Source organism: Bufo bufo, chromosome 10 (genome assembly GCF_905171765.1).
Source record: "Bufo bufo chromosome 10, aBufBuf1.1, whole genome shotgun sequence".
NCBI lineage: Eukaryota > Metazoa > Chordata > Amphibia > Anura > Bufonidae > Bufo > Bufo bufo.
Genome location: NC_053398.1, coordinates 116,726,852 through 116,740,025, shown reverse-complemented (window position 1 = coordinate 116,740,025; position 13,174 = coordinate 116,726,852). Strand labels below are relative to the sequence as shown.

General features: G+C 48.4%; 1 protein-coding gene across 1 annotated transcript; it reads right to left on the bottom strand.

Annotated features, from left to right (window-relative positions):
- Window positions 1-990: 990 nt before the first annotated feature.
- GCSH (glycine cleavage system protein H) lies at window positions 991-12,784 on the bottom strand. Its single transcript, XM_040410195.1, has 5 exons — window positions 12,622-12,784; window positions 6,088-6,167; window positions 4,309-4,372; window positions 2,858-2,989; window positions 991-1,387 (listed from the first exon to the last, which is right to left on the bottom strand). The coding sequence occupies exons 1-5, from the start codon at window positions 12,731-12,733 to the stop codon at window positions 1,290-1,292; spliced, it is 486 nt and encodes a 161-aa protein (XP_040266129.1). The 5' UTR covers window positions 12,734-12,784; the 3' UTR covers window positions 991-1,289.
- Window positions 12,785-13,174: the final 390 nt, after the last annotated feature.

Genomic DNA, 13,174 nt, shown 5'->3' with positions numbered 1-13,174 from the left:
ATTTTTTGCATCGAACCGTGTGAGCAAAAGCCAAAGTCTTTATATTTTGAGTAATGCTCATCTTCTATGTATTCCCCTCAGGGCCTTTCTGGTGTACATCTATAAGCAGCACGTGCACATTTTCTCTTGTCTTGAGACCCAGACTGCAGCCGTCACTCCTCCATGCTTTATACTGCAAGTCAGCCTATAGAGACTGGGTGTGTTGTACAAGCGGTCATTGCAACTTGACAGCCCTTATTATACACCATGCCCCATAAACACTAATTCAACACCAACTTTCAGTAGAGCAGCTTCAGTAGGGCACCAAATGCCACATGTCAATTACCAGATTTATTAACCTGGCGTACATTCAGGCTGTCTAGACCTGGACCAGAATTATCACAGGGTTTAGGCTGGATGATAAATATGGTGCAGGGAAAGACACCTCGATGTGGCAAAATTCACAGCGGAATATCCTCTACATGTGACTATACCCTTAAAGGGGTATTCCCACCTTATATGTGCCATTGCTTTATGATCATGAGGACGTACAGTACCGACTCCTTCAGCCTTTGCTTGCACAGTGGCATCCCGGACGCTGCAGCACGGGTCCATTCAAGTATAAGTGTAGCGCTTCATTCCCCAGATCACTACCCAACCCAGAGGTTGGAACCTCACAGACCGTGACATGCTGCCGCTTTATAAGATCGGAGTACCCATTTAAATTTGAACATTTCATACTTTCCAGATAATATTTTCAGCAATGACACCGGCTAAAAAAAGACGTAGGGAACGGTGTCCGTGTCACATACATAAAACATGCAATGGCGGCTAAATATTCCAGATTATCCTTTTTATTACACAGTATTATCGGTGAACCTGTATTAAAGAGCAGGCATCGGCTCCTGTCACCGTAATTACAGAAGACACCATCTCCATCACCTTCTTTTATGAGAAACTCCAATACAGAAGTAAAGAACAGTCTTTGGAAAGTGTCATTTAGTGTTTCTGCTGCAGCCGAGATAGGACAAAAAAAAAAGGAAGACGACAGGAAAAGACTAACAACTTGTTAATTATCTGTATTCACTGTAAAATTTTCAGATCAATTCTTCTTAAAAAAAAAAAAAGATATTAAACAGGATCCTGAAGTGGCTTCATTGTCGACCAGTTCAACTTAAAGCTACGAGGAGGGAAAGGCTGGTTAACAGTTATTCCTGAAGAACGCGGCTCCACGACCCCGGGGGCACGTGCCCTCCTGAGTACCACTACTCTGACTCTAAACCGGCCTACGACGTCTAGCTGTTCCGTCTTCAGTCCTCGATAGACTTTACGTATTTCTCGTAGGCGTCCTCGCTCATCAGGTCATCCAGTTCTGAGGGAACGTCCAAAGTCACCTTTATTAACCACCCTGTGCACGGGAAGAAGAAGATGACAGATGAAGCTTCGGGAAGCCTATAAACATCACTGCATATGAAGTGTGTGCCATTGCAAGATGTCCCCCGCAGGGGGGGGGGGGGGGGGGCACAATGGGGCAGATTTCCTAATCCTGAAGACCTGCACCAAATATATCACTGTGGTTCATGCTGGATGATGTACTTGGTGCAACTAATTGGGGACTTCGTTATTGCTAGAATAGTGGCACAATTTTGGTGCAAAAAGTTCCACCTTAGGCCATACTTCTTCCCACCGAGCGAGCGCCCTTGACAAGCTAGGTGCAGTGTTTTTAAGACCAGGTGCACCAAATTTTGGCATAATTTAAAGACAATGTCTAATTGCACTCACATCAGCAAATGTGGGCTGGTATGGGACATTTATCAAGACCGGTGTTCCCATACGTGCCGGACTGAGATGCGCCTAATTTATTAAGAGGCATCTCTGGCACTCCATGCGCCAGAAACTGAAGGGGCGGGAGTAGATATCAGCTACAACTTACACTGGTGTACGTTATAGTAAATCCGACAGGCCGTGGGAAGCCCCTCCCTCTCCTGCTAAGTCCCGCCCCTTCAGAAAAGCGGCAAGAAAAACTCTAAAAGTTACAAATTATGGCATGCATCACAATTTATGCCACAACAGTGTTTCCTGCAGTAGATCGATAGTACAGAAGCATCAGAACATGGGGAACGGGGTTTTCTTTAGGAGGGGCTATTTTTTGGGATCCCCTATAGTGAGCTAAAGGCCTTTCTACACGGGCGGAGGATCTTACAAAGATTCCAATCTCTGCCCATGTAAATATGACATCTTTTATGTGGGCATAAAGATCATTGTTTATTGACAGCACATCACCCATGTTAGTGGTACATGCTGCTGACAAACAGTGCACTCTATAAGGAGGGGTCTGGGTCCATTCAAACCCCTTCCTAAAATTGCCAAGCTGAAATGAAAGGTAAAAATGAGTGCTGATCGTCTCAATCTGGCGATTCATCTGCTCAAGTAAAAGGACGTCACGTTCGGTTTGGTGGGTCAGAGTGCTCTGTGCAGCTGTTTGAGGACCTACCGTATTTTTCGCCCCATAAGACGCAGTTTTTTTACCCCAAAATGGGGGGAAAAATGTCTCTGCGTCTTCTGGAGTGAATACTAATGAGAGCTTCCGTTATGGAAATAACAAAACCAGTATCAATCACCAGGAAAATCCACTGCCGCTGAGCTGGGGCTTCTGCTTCTCTGCAGTGATGACGTTGCGGCTGTCCACTGACAGTTCCGTGGGTGGTCACAATGTCAAAACAGACCGGCAGAACCGCGGAAGCAGCAACAGATTTTCCAGGTACTATTTTCTCACATCACCTGCTATTTGCTAGATTTTTAAACATCCTGGACGATCCTTCTAATAAAAGGTGACCATTTGTAAGTTCCCGTCATGACAGGACATTATGATATTCACCTTCATCGTAGCAGGATTTGTTCACCAAGCCGGGGTTATCTGCCAGCGCTTCGTTGATTGCCTTAACTTCTCCGGTCAAGGGAGAGAAGAGTTCACTAGCTGCCTTTACACTCTCTAATGTTCCAAACTCATCTATGTCAAAAGAGAAAAAACATACAACGCAGAATGACATCACCGATCATCACCATGGCGACCCCCATCACCAATGACCAAACAGATTAGAAATCTAAACAACTGAAATGAAAACCTGTTCTAAACGCTTTGTTTTACAGTAAATTTCCAAATTCAAAACAGCCACAGATGTTATGGAGAAATAAAATTACTTTGGTGGCCCAACAAACTAACTCAGGGCCACTGAACCACCAAATGTGCAAAATGCCAAAAAGGTGTCTAGCGATTTAGGACTATAAGACGCACGATCTAGCAAGAAAAAAGCCTTGCGATAAACTGCCTGCATCTTAAGATTGTATTAGACAGCTCGATTCTGCAGGTGACTGTCAGGAAGGAAGCTTTCCTTCCCGGCAATCTCCTGCTCGTTTAGCGGAGGAGACCGCTGCCATTACATGCAGCGATCTCCTCCACAGCATTATACCATGGCTCATTCCCATGATGTCCAGTTGTTTGCTGGCAGTAGAACGTTATTAGACACCACGATCTGCCGCCTGCAAACAATGATTTTTTTATTTTTTTTACCCGTCTAAAGATTTGGACTGCTCAATGATCGCGCAATCGGCGGCAGTATTACACTGCCAGATGATTGCTAACAAGCGTTACTACAAACGCTCTTTAGCAATCATCTGCCGAAAAATCAGCAGGTGTAATAAAGGCTGTCCGCATCTTTTGCGGCCCCATTGAAATGAATGGGTCCACACCCGTTCCGCAAAATTGCGGAACGGATGCGGACTCATTCATACAGTCATGTGAATGTAGCCTGAAATGGAGGATTTTTTTTTTGCAGTCTATTCAGTCAAAGGAGTGCGCATAAAGAAGAAAGCGTCTTTCCTTTAGGCTACATGCACACGACCATATGTGTTTTGTGGTCCGCAAAAAAAACGGATGACGTTCCGTACGGCATCCGTGTTTTTTTTTTGCGGATCCATTATAATGATGCCTATCCTTTTCCGCAAACTAGAAAAAAAATAGGACATGCACTATTTTTTTTGCGGAGCAACGGAACGGACATACTGATGCGGACAGCACACTGTGGACCCATTGAAATGAATTGGTCTGCATCCTATCCGCAAAAAAAAACAAAAAACGGTCGGACACGGAAACAAAATACGGTCGTGTGCATGAGGCCTTATACTTTATCTTATGTATCAAACTGCACGTGTGCTATTCCAGCCTTCTATATAAATGTAATAAAATGACATTCAGCACCGATTGTCATCTTCACTCCGTACAGAAACATCCAATATTCTAGTCAAACGTCAAAAATGCCACAAACCTACCCATTTTGTTGATCTTGGCCCCAACTTCAGGAAGACTACAGTAAACTACATCTCCTAATGACTCCTGGAAGAAAAGAAGATACAAGTGAGTATGGTGGGGGGGAATAAATGCACATAAAGTATTGTAGATGGGCAAATGCTGGAATATCTTCTTCAGGCTGTAATGGGTCTCTCCTACTACCAGGCCTTGCTCAGATACGGCACATTCTATAAGCAGAGATGAAGCATTCATGCTCATAATATTGACATTTCACAACATTTTTTATGCCAAGAAAAGTAGTTATTGGCACTATTATTACTGTGAGAACACAGGGAACCCATTAGGTGGGCTCTCGGGGACTTCACCCCTATCCTTAGGTCATCAATGTCTGATCTCAGGGTTGCATTCACCGTGGCCCCCAACGATTAGCACAATGAAGTGGTTGTGGAAGTTCTGCAAGCCCTGGTCCACTTGTATACACAGCCACTGCGCCTCATTTGTAAGAGCTGCAGTACCAGGAGCAGCCTCTGGAGGCGCTGTGTAAGAACTGGAGAGGATGTGGAGTGCTTCCATTCCTTTAGCATTGGAGTCTATGGGGATTATACTGTCTTCCTATGGAGCTTTGCCACAGACAGGGGCTCGATAGGAACTAATGTGCAGCAGCCTCCTGTCACACAGGAGGACAGGGGCTGCTGCATGCACACGCCAGCTCCTCCGATCTCTGCCAGGGGGAGCTGGAACACACTCCGATATGCGCTTTTCTGAGTTTCCGTGGCTCTAGATGCCTGGGTGATATTTGACCACGGCATCTAAAGGGTTAAAACCCCGCAGTCTGCGTTACCGGAGGTCACGGTCATGAGCCCTGGGTGACTGCGTTTAAAACAGCAAGCAGCCAGCAGCTATGGCGCCCGCGTGCCACATTTAACCACTTACATTATATATATATATATAAATACACATACACACACACACACACACACACACAGTGGGTCCACTGAAAATGAACAGAACCACGCACATCCCTCTAATCTGACTTTAAACCATTCTTTACTATATATTTTAGAAAGTAACACACATGTACACATCCATAGTAAGGCTACTTTCACACTTGTGTTAGAGGATTCCGGCAGGCAGGTCCGTTGCCGAAACTGCCTGCCGGATCCGGAAATCTGTATGTAAACGGATAGCATTTGTTTCCGGATGCAGATCCCTCGGACAAATGCATTGAAATACCAGATCAGTTTCTCCGGTGTCATCCGGAAAAACAGATCCTGTATTTATTTTTTTGCATTTTTAAAAGGTCTGCGCATGCACGAACCAGGAAACCAGATCCGTTTTTCCAGAACACTTGGTACCGGATCCGGGATTAAATCACTTCAACGGAAATTAATGCCAGTTCCGGCATTCCGGAATTTTGGCCAAATAGCGTAAGAGGGACTGAACTGAAGACATCCTGATGCATATGGAACGGAATGCGCTCCATTCAGAATGCATTAGGATAAAACTGAAGCTTTTTTTTCCCCAGTATTGAGCCCCTGTTACAGAACTCAATACCGGAAAACTTTAACGTTAGTGTGAAAGTACCCTAAGTACAAACGGTATTCTATTAGTAACCTTTATTACTGCCGCTCACTATTCACCGATAGAGGGCCCTTTAAGAAAAATATAGAAAAACAGGCAAAGTTTATGTTTAAAAGAAAAAAAAAAAAAAAAGGGGAAGACATAAGCTGACTCCAGCAGCGTGGCGTTTACCGATGTCAAGGGTCAGGGCTGGGAATATTCCACAAACAAGTAGATACCTGGGCAAATTTGCTGATTCCAACAGTTCCAACCCCTTCCTCCACAGATATCCATTCATGCTTGTCTGTGAACTTACGAGCTGCCGAAACCAAGAGTGAGAAATGGCATAAATCAACCAAATATATATATAAAATGCAATAAAATAACAGCATTTAAAAGGTTTTACATTGAATTAAAATGCTCAGGACTGTATGCTAAACTCTGTAACAGGTCGTGTAGTAGTTTGAGCCCAGACAGTCCAGTGGTGCACTTTAAAAAAAAATAAAAAAAAATTGCAACTACCACTAGGGGGAGCTCCCTGCATACAAATCAATGGGGAGCTGTACAAATTCATGTGCACACAGCACCACCTAGTGGTCCCCACAGGCAGGGTTCATTAATGTAACTTCAAATGAAGGGAAGTGAAAGATTTGTGTGACAAAAAAGGGGTCTCAAACCCCAATATTATAAAGAGGTACATCATTTTGGGAGGAGAAATCTACAAACACATATATAAAGGTTAGACAAGATAAAACTGATCAGACTGGCAGAACAAGGGCTACAGCGGAGCACACCGTACGATACACCTGCCGCCTTTTGCTTGGCTTACCTTTCATTAATATACTGACATATAATGGGTCGCGCTGTTAATAAATTTGCACATTTTAACCCCTCTCAGTCACTGCCCCTTTTTTTGGAAGCTTTTGAAAACGGTCTAGTGAAACGTAAAAAGCGTATAAAGCACATAATAAATAGAACGCACTGTGGATTTTGCTGTGACCATCCACGGCATAAACCGACATAGTGCGGGTTTAATGCCCGACTCGCGGGTCAGTTACGCTGTGGATTTTTTGGAGGTCCCCGAGGGACTTTCCTGCGTTTCTACTGTAAGATCCGCACGCGCTACCTGTGGAGTTTTCTACAGATCTGGTGCAGATTTCATCCTCTGCACTGGAAAGGGTTAAATCCGCAGCAGTGAGAAGCCACAGCGTAAACTGACGTCAGGGGGAATTAAGATCCGCACCGCAGTTTACACTGCGTGGGGATTACGGTAGTCGGGCAGAATCTTCTCCAGTTTGCTGGTACTGTAATACGCGCTGGAAAACCTGCAGTGTATCCATCCTGTGTGAACATACTCTTAAAGGGGTTTCAAGGACTCCTATAGGATAGGTCATCCATATCAGATTGGTGGGGGGGGGGGGGTCCAACTTCTGGCACGCCCACTTATCTGCAGAATCCATGCCTCTTACCAAGCATAGCGCCGTACATTGTACAGTGGCTGTGTTTGGTATTGCAGCTCAGCCCCATTCACTTTTGAACGTGACCGATGAACACCACGTCACGGGTCTAGGAAAAAGCCGTGGTGCTCACTGGACCGCCGTGGCCTCATCAAACAGCTGATCGGGAGTCAGACCCCCCCCCCCACTGGTCAGATATTGATGACCTATCCTAAAGGTTATGAATCCTGGAAACCCCCCCCTTTTTAACAAGGACCATCTGTCTGCAAGACATCCTCACGTGTAAGGCTTGTAATGAAATCGAACATTCTGATCACCCCGGGCGTTAGAGACCCTTAACGGAGCGCCAATCATCCCGCTATATCACTGCCTGTAAGTGCCGATCAGATTCCACATCACTCGGCGTGTCTCCGTACAGGTCACACTGTATGCTCCGTGACTGCGACGAGAACTCTCTGGCTTAAACCAGATCTGGGGCAGCAGGGAGCATGTCCTGGCGGTATAGCACACACCGCTCCGCACGGTGACACAGAACAGACATCGCTATTTATCGCTGCATTGACACCTTTTTTTCTGGTGTAAATTTTTAACCGTTTACAGCAGACATTACAGCCATCCGTGGCTCGCTGCCCGTCCTGGTGGCGTAAGCCTGAAAATGTGTTTTTACACATGGATTCACATCTTGGGGCACTTTGATCATTTAGATCAGGCATGCTCAACCTGTGGCCCTCCAGCTGTTGCAAAACTACAACTCCCATCATTCCCTGACAGCCTACAGAAGGGCATCGTGGGAGTTGTAGTTTTACAACAGCTGGAGGGCCGCAGGTTGAGCATGCCTGGTTTAGATGCAACTAAAGGCTGGTGTTACACATGCTAGACTTAAAGGGGTGCTCCGGTGTGAGAAATTATCCCCTATCCACAGGATAGGGGATAACCATCAGATCGGGGGGGGGGGGGGGGTTCTACCGCTGGGGCCCCCCCATCGATCACGACAGCGGGGGCCCCATACTCCCCCTTGCAGCCTCCCTGAAAAGAACAGAGCGGCCGGTTGGGGCGGGCGTGCGGAATTCCGGAGATAGTGGAGCGCTGTACTCGGCTATCTCCGGAATTCCCATAGAAATTAATGGAGAGGCCACGCACATGTATGCACCATCCATTCTGTTCATTTTGGGGGTTCCACGGGGCACCCGTTCTTGTGACCAGTGGGGGTCCCAGCGGTAGTACCCCCACCAATATTACAGTTACCCCCTTATCCTGCGGATAGAGGATAACTTCTAACAACCGGAATACGCCTTTAAGGCAGGTTAACACAGCCCAATGGAGCAGGCGATTGTCAGGAAGGAAGCGTCCCATCCCAGCAGCTGCCTGCTCGTCAGTAGAGGTGAAAGCAGCTATTACATCCAGCTATCTCGACCCCCAGACGAAGGTACGCCGAAACGCGCGTTGGGGTTGGCGCCATCCTGGAGGAGACTCAGTATGGGTAATTGTCCTGTTTCCTGCAATGTATGAATTCATGTATGTAACTCTTTGATTAATCATGGTTAAGGATAGGGACTTCTGTCCACTGTATGTCTCCTCCAGCGATGTTGCTCTTTTATCTCCTGCACTGATTCTTTTAAACATGTATGTTGTTAAATTAATGTGTTTTTGTAATAAAGAATTAATTAGTACCAGCGGTCTGGCATTTCTCTATGTAGGTTATATATATGTATATTACTGCCAAAGGATAGGGCATCACTTGAATGAGGATTCATTCTATGGTTGAGGTATATATTTCGGTTGGTATATCTCCTCCACAGTAAAGGGCCGTTTTCTGAATTCCGTATACGGAACTATACCTTTTAATGGGTCCGCAAAAGATGCGGCCAGCAGTCTGTGTGCTGTCCGCATCCGTTGCTCCGTTCCGTGGCCCCGCAAAAAGTCCTGTGGTCCTATTCGTTTCCATTTTGGCGGACAAAAATAGGCATTTCTATAATAGGCCTCCTGTTCCGTTCTACAAATTGCGGTAGACACACGGGTGCCACCCAGGTTGCGCAATTTGCGGACCACAAAAAACAGCACGGTCGTGTGAACGAGCCCAAAGTCATCGCTCGTCCCCATACAGCAACCTCCAGCATTCCAGGTGTTGTGAAACTACATCTCCCATCATGCACACTTGGAAGGAGCATGCTGGGAGTTGTAGTTTCACAACAGCTGGAGGGCTGAAGGTTGCGGATCCCTGCCATACAGATGGATTTGCCGGCAGCAGAGGCTGTCCACAAATGGCCGCACCATATGAACATTCCTCCCGGCAATAAAACCCTTTGGTGGAAGATGCAACCAATTTATTAAGGAACGTGCACCTCCTCTCCGGGAGCAGGAGGAGATTTCGGGTGTAACGGGGGCGGCAGTTTTCTGGTGCACATATTGTTAAAGGCATCGGAGCTCGTGGCCAGGACCCGCTTCCTCCTGTCCACTTTTTGGGAGAGTGACGAGGGCATTGGAAAAGCTAAAATATCAAAACTTGCAACTTTTTTTACCCTAAAAACTGGTAAAGAGCTCTAATAACTGACCCCCTCTGCCTGCAGAAAAACCAACCTCGACAATAGTTCCGGTGATAGGTCCCTCTCAGGTCTGTGTGTAGAGCGCTTGGCCTCACATCGGGGAAGACCGGAAGTCCGGACAGGGGCGCCGGGACAGACACTCCGACTCTGCACCAACCACTGGTTCTCTGTTTGCAACAGAATTTACACCAGACCTGCGGTGCACTTTTGGTGCAAAATGTTGCATATTTTACCAAATCCTCTTCTTATGCGGACACGCCCATTTCCTTCTAAGCCACACCCCCTTGTTAGGCTAGGTGCAAATACTCTCTCTTAACCTGGATGTGCCATATTCTGCTCCAATTTGCCCCAAAATCTACACCAAAATCTAGGTGCGCTCACATCAGTAAATGGTCCAACATTCCTGACCCTAGGCCCAGTACAGACCCGCTGGGTGCCCACGATGGCTCCGTACCCGTACACAGACCGAGTGCACCACGGCACGTTCACACCGCACAAATCCACTGTATATTCGCCATGGAATCCACAGCAGGAAAATCTACCTCAAAACCTCGTCCAAAAAATTCTGTGTGAATCTACCCTAAGGGGGCGGTTCACCTAACGGTAAGTCCTTTGCAGTTACCGGCCGTGTGCACGCCGCATCATGGCGCGGAGCCACCGACTTCAATGGGTTTGTGCGCCACGTGTTGCGGCAAAGTACAGGCCTTTCCACGGATGCGGAAGCACACAGAAATATAAAAAGGAAGGATTTTGCTGGTTGCAGGCGAGTGCGTTCATTCCGGGAAACGCGCTCCGTGAGTGAGGGACATTCCCCGGCCTGTACATTGCTAGTGTGACGTGAATAATGACTGATAATGTGAACTCCGGTCTCACCGCCGGCGGTGTGTGATAACAGTTCAGTAGTAGCAAGGCTGGGGAATGTCCCTCACTCACGGAATGAACGCGCTCGCCTGCGACCAGCTAAATCCTTCCTTTCATATTTCTAATTCCTTTCAAATCCACTTCTGGCTTGAAAATCCTGCCTTAAAACCTCCTCCCAAAATCTCAGTGTGAACCTGGCCTTACTGTTGCATGAGCCTTAGGCCTCGTGCACATGAACGCATTCTCTTTCCGTGTCCGTTCCGTTTTTTTTGTGGACCATATGCAGAACGATTTATTTCAACAGGTCCGCAAAAAAAAACGGAAGTCACTCCATGTGCATTCCGTTTCCGTATGTCTGTATTTACGTTCCGCAAACAAATAGAACATGTCCTAGTATTGTCCGCATTACGTTCTATTAGAGGCCGGCTGTTCCGTTCCGCAAAATACGGAATGCACACGGACGTCATCCGCATTTTTTGCCAGGTCCGGCATGTGTGACAGTACAACGACCCAGGCAGGAGCCAAGCTGTCACGTGAAGGTGCAGAGCAGACCTTACCACTGATGCAGAGTCCACGGACACGCCGGGAACAAATCTTACAAGGGCAGCAGGGGGCGGCCCCTGGTATGTAATGTATGAGGGCCCTCAGGCTGGAGTCACGCCGGGGCACGCCTACGTACAACGCCACGGATCACTTTTTACATACATCATGTCTAAGGCGGCAGTCGTTCTGACGTGTGTTGTGTTGGGCGTGTAGTCTGAACACGCATCACGTTTATAAGCTCCTGCCCGCTGCAGCGCGTCGGCTCCTACCCGTGTAAAGCGCTGGTCCTGCCCGCTGCAGCGCGTCACCTCCTGCCCGTGTAAAGCGCTGGTCCTGCCCGCTGCAGCGCGTCACCTCCTGCCCGTGTAAAGCGCTGGTCCTGCCCGCTGCAGCGCGTCACCTCCTGCCCGTGTAAAGCGCTGGTCCTGCCCGCTGCAGCGCGTCGGCTCCTGCCCGCTGCAGCGCGTCGGCTCCTGCCCGCTGCAGCGCGTCGGCTCCTGCCCGCTGCAGCGCGTCGGCTCCTGCCCGCTGCAGCGCGTCGGCTCCTGCCCGCTGCAGCGCGTCGGCTCCTGCCCGCTGCAGCGCGTCGGCTCCTGCCCGCTGCAGCGCGTCGGCTCCTGCCCGTGTAAAGCGCTGGTCCTGCCCGCTGCAGCGCGTCGGCTCCTGCCCGTGTAAAGCGCTGATCCTGACACCCGGCCTGTGCCAAAAGCTCATTGATTTTTGGTGAAAAAAACAGCTGTACCCATCAGTGCCCCCTCCCCCTTCAATAGTTACTTTTGCCCCCAAATCTCTATAGGGGCACCATGCCCGGCTCTACCGTAGTCCTCCATCATGCCAGTCACAAAGATGCCCAGATTTCAGCAAATAAAACCCAAAAGTTAAAATAAAAGGCTTTACGGGTCATTTCCCCCCCCCAGTTTTCAAGATCTCTGTTTACTGGCTTTGAATGAGAACCTAGAAGCTTTTCACCCCGTGTTGCTCACACTGGATCAGGTCCGCCTCCTCCTAGTCACTGACAGCAAACAGAGATCCTGAAGATAGCGAGGAATACAAATAAAGCCTTTCCTTCTGCACTTTACTCGGCAGAACACCTGTCAGTGAATGGAGCTCAGCCCGGCGGCTACATCCGGGCACCCTGACAACAAGGTCAATGGAGCAGAACATGTGCGGAGCCCCCGGGGTCACCGACCTGCAGAGTCCAGGAGCACTTACCGCCGCTCCATGCCAGGCAGTGCACGTGACAAGTAAACGCAGTAATAAGCCGCAGGGCTCTGTGCACACTGTGACCAATGAACCGCCCCGTCACAAGTAGTTATAGCAACTTGTCTCCGCATTAACGCGACCCACGGACGGGGCCCTCGGAACTCACCGGCGAGCAGACGAGCGGCACCGCTCAGGTACCGGGCCGGGCACACGCTCCTGGGCAGCAGGCGGGCGGCACAGAACACGCTGCTCACCCCGCGCACCACTCTCATCGCCATCTTTCCCAGCGCGCACCCTGCTCCAGCCGCCACTGCGCGGCCCCGACGCCCGCCTCACGTGGTGCTAGTGCGCAGGCGCGGTATTTCTCTAGACGGCGCCTCCAGCAACCTACAGACTGCTGCACAGCAGAGTGCAGGCTGCTGTCAGACAGTCTCAGCGGAGTGCAGGCTGCTGTCAGACAGTCACAGCCTGGTATCTGCTTGCATTGGAGCTCCATGCACTTTGACTTGAATTATATTTGTGTAGTACCCCAGCATACCTCACAACTTTCCAAACTAACAAAGAGGGACACTTTGTGCAGCAAGTGAAGCTAATTTTTTGGGACCTACTAAAAGGAATGACAGAATGGAATGCCCATAGACTTTAACAGGAAAGTGGAATGCCCATAGAGAATAATGGAAATGTAATATTTGAATTAGAGACAACACCATTTGACATAT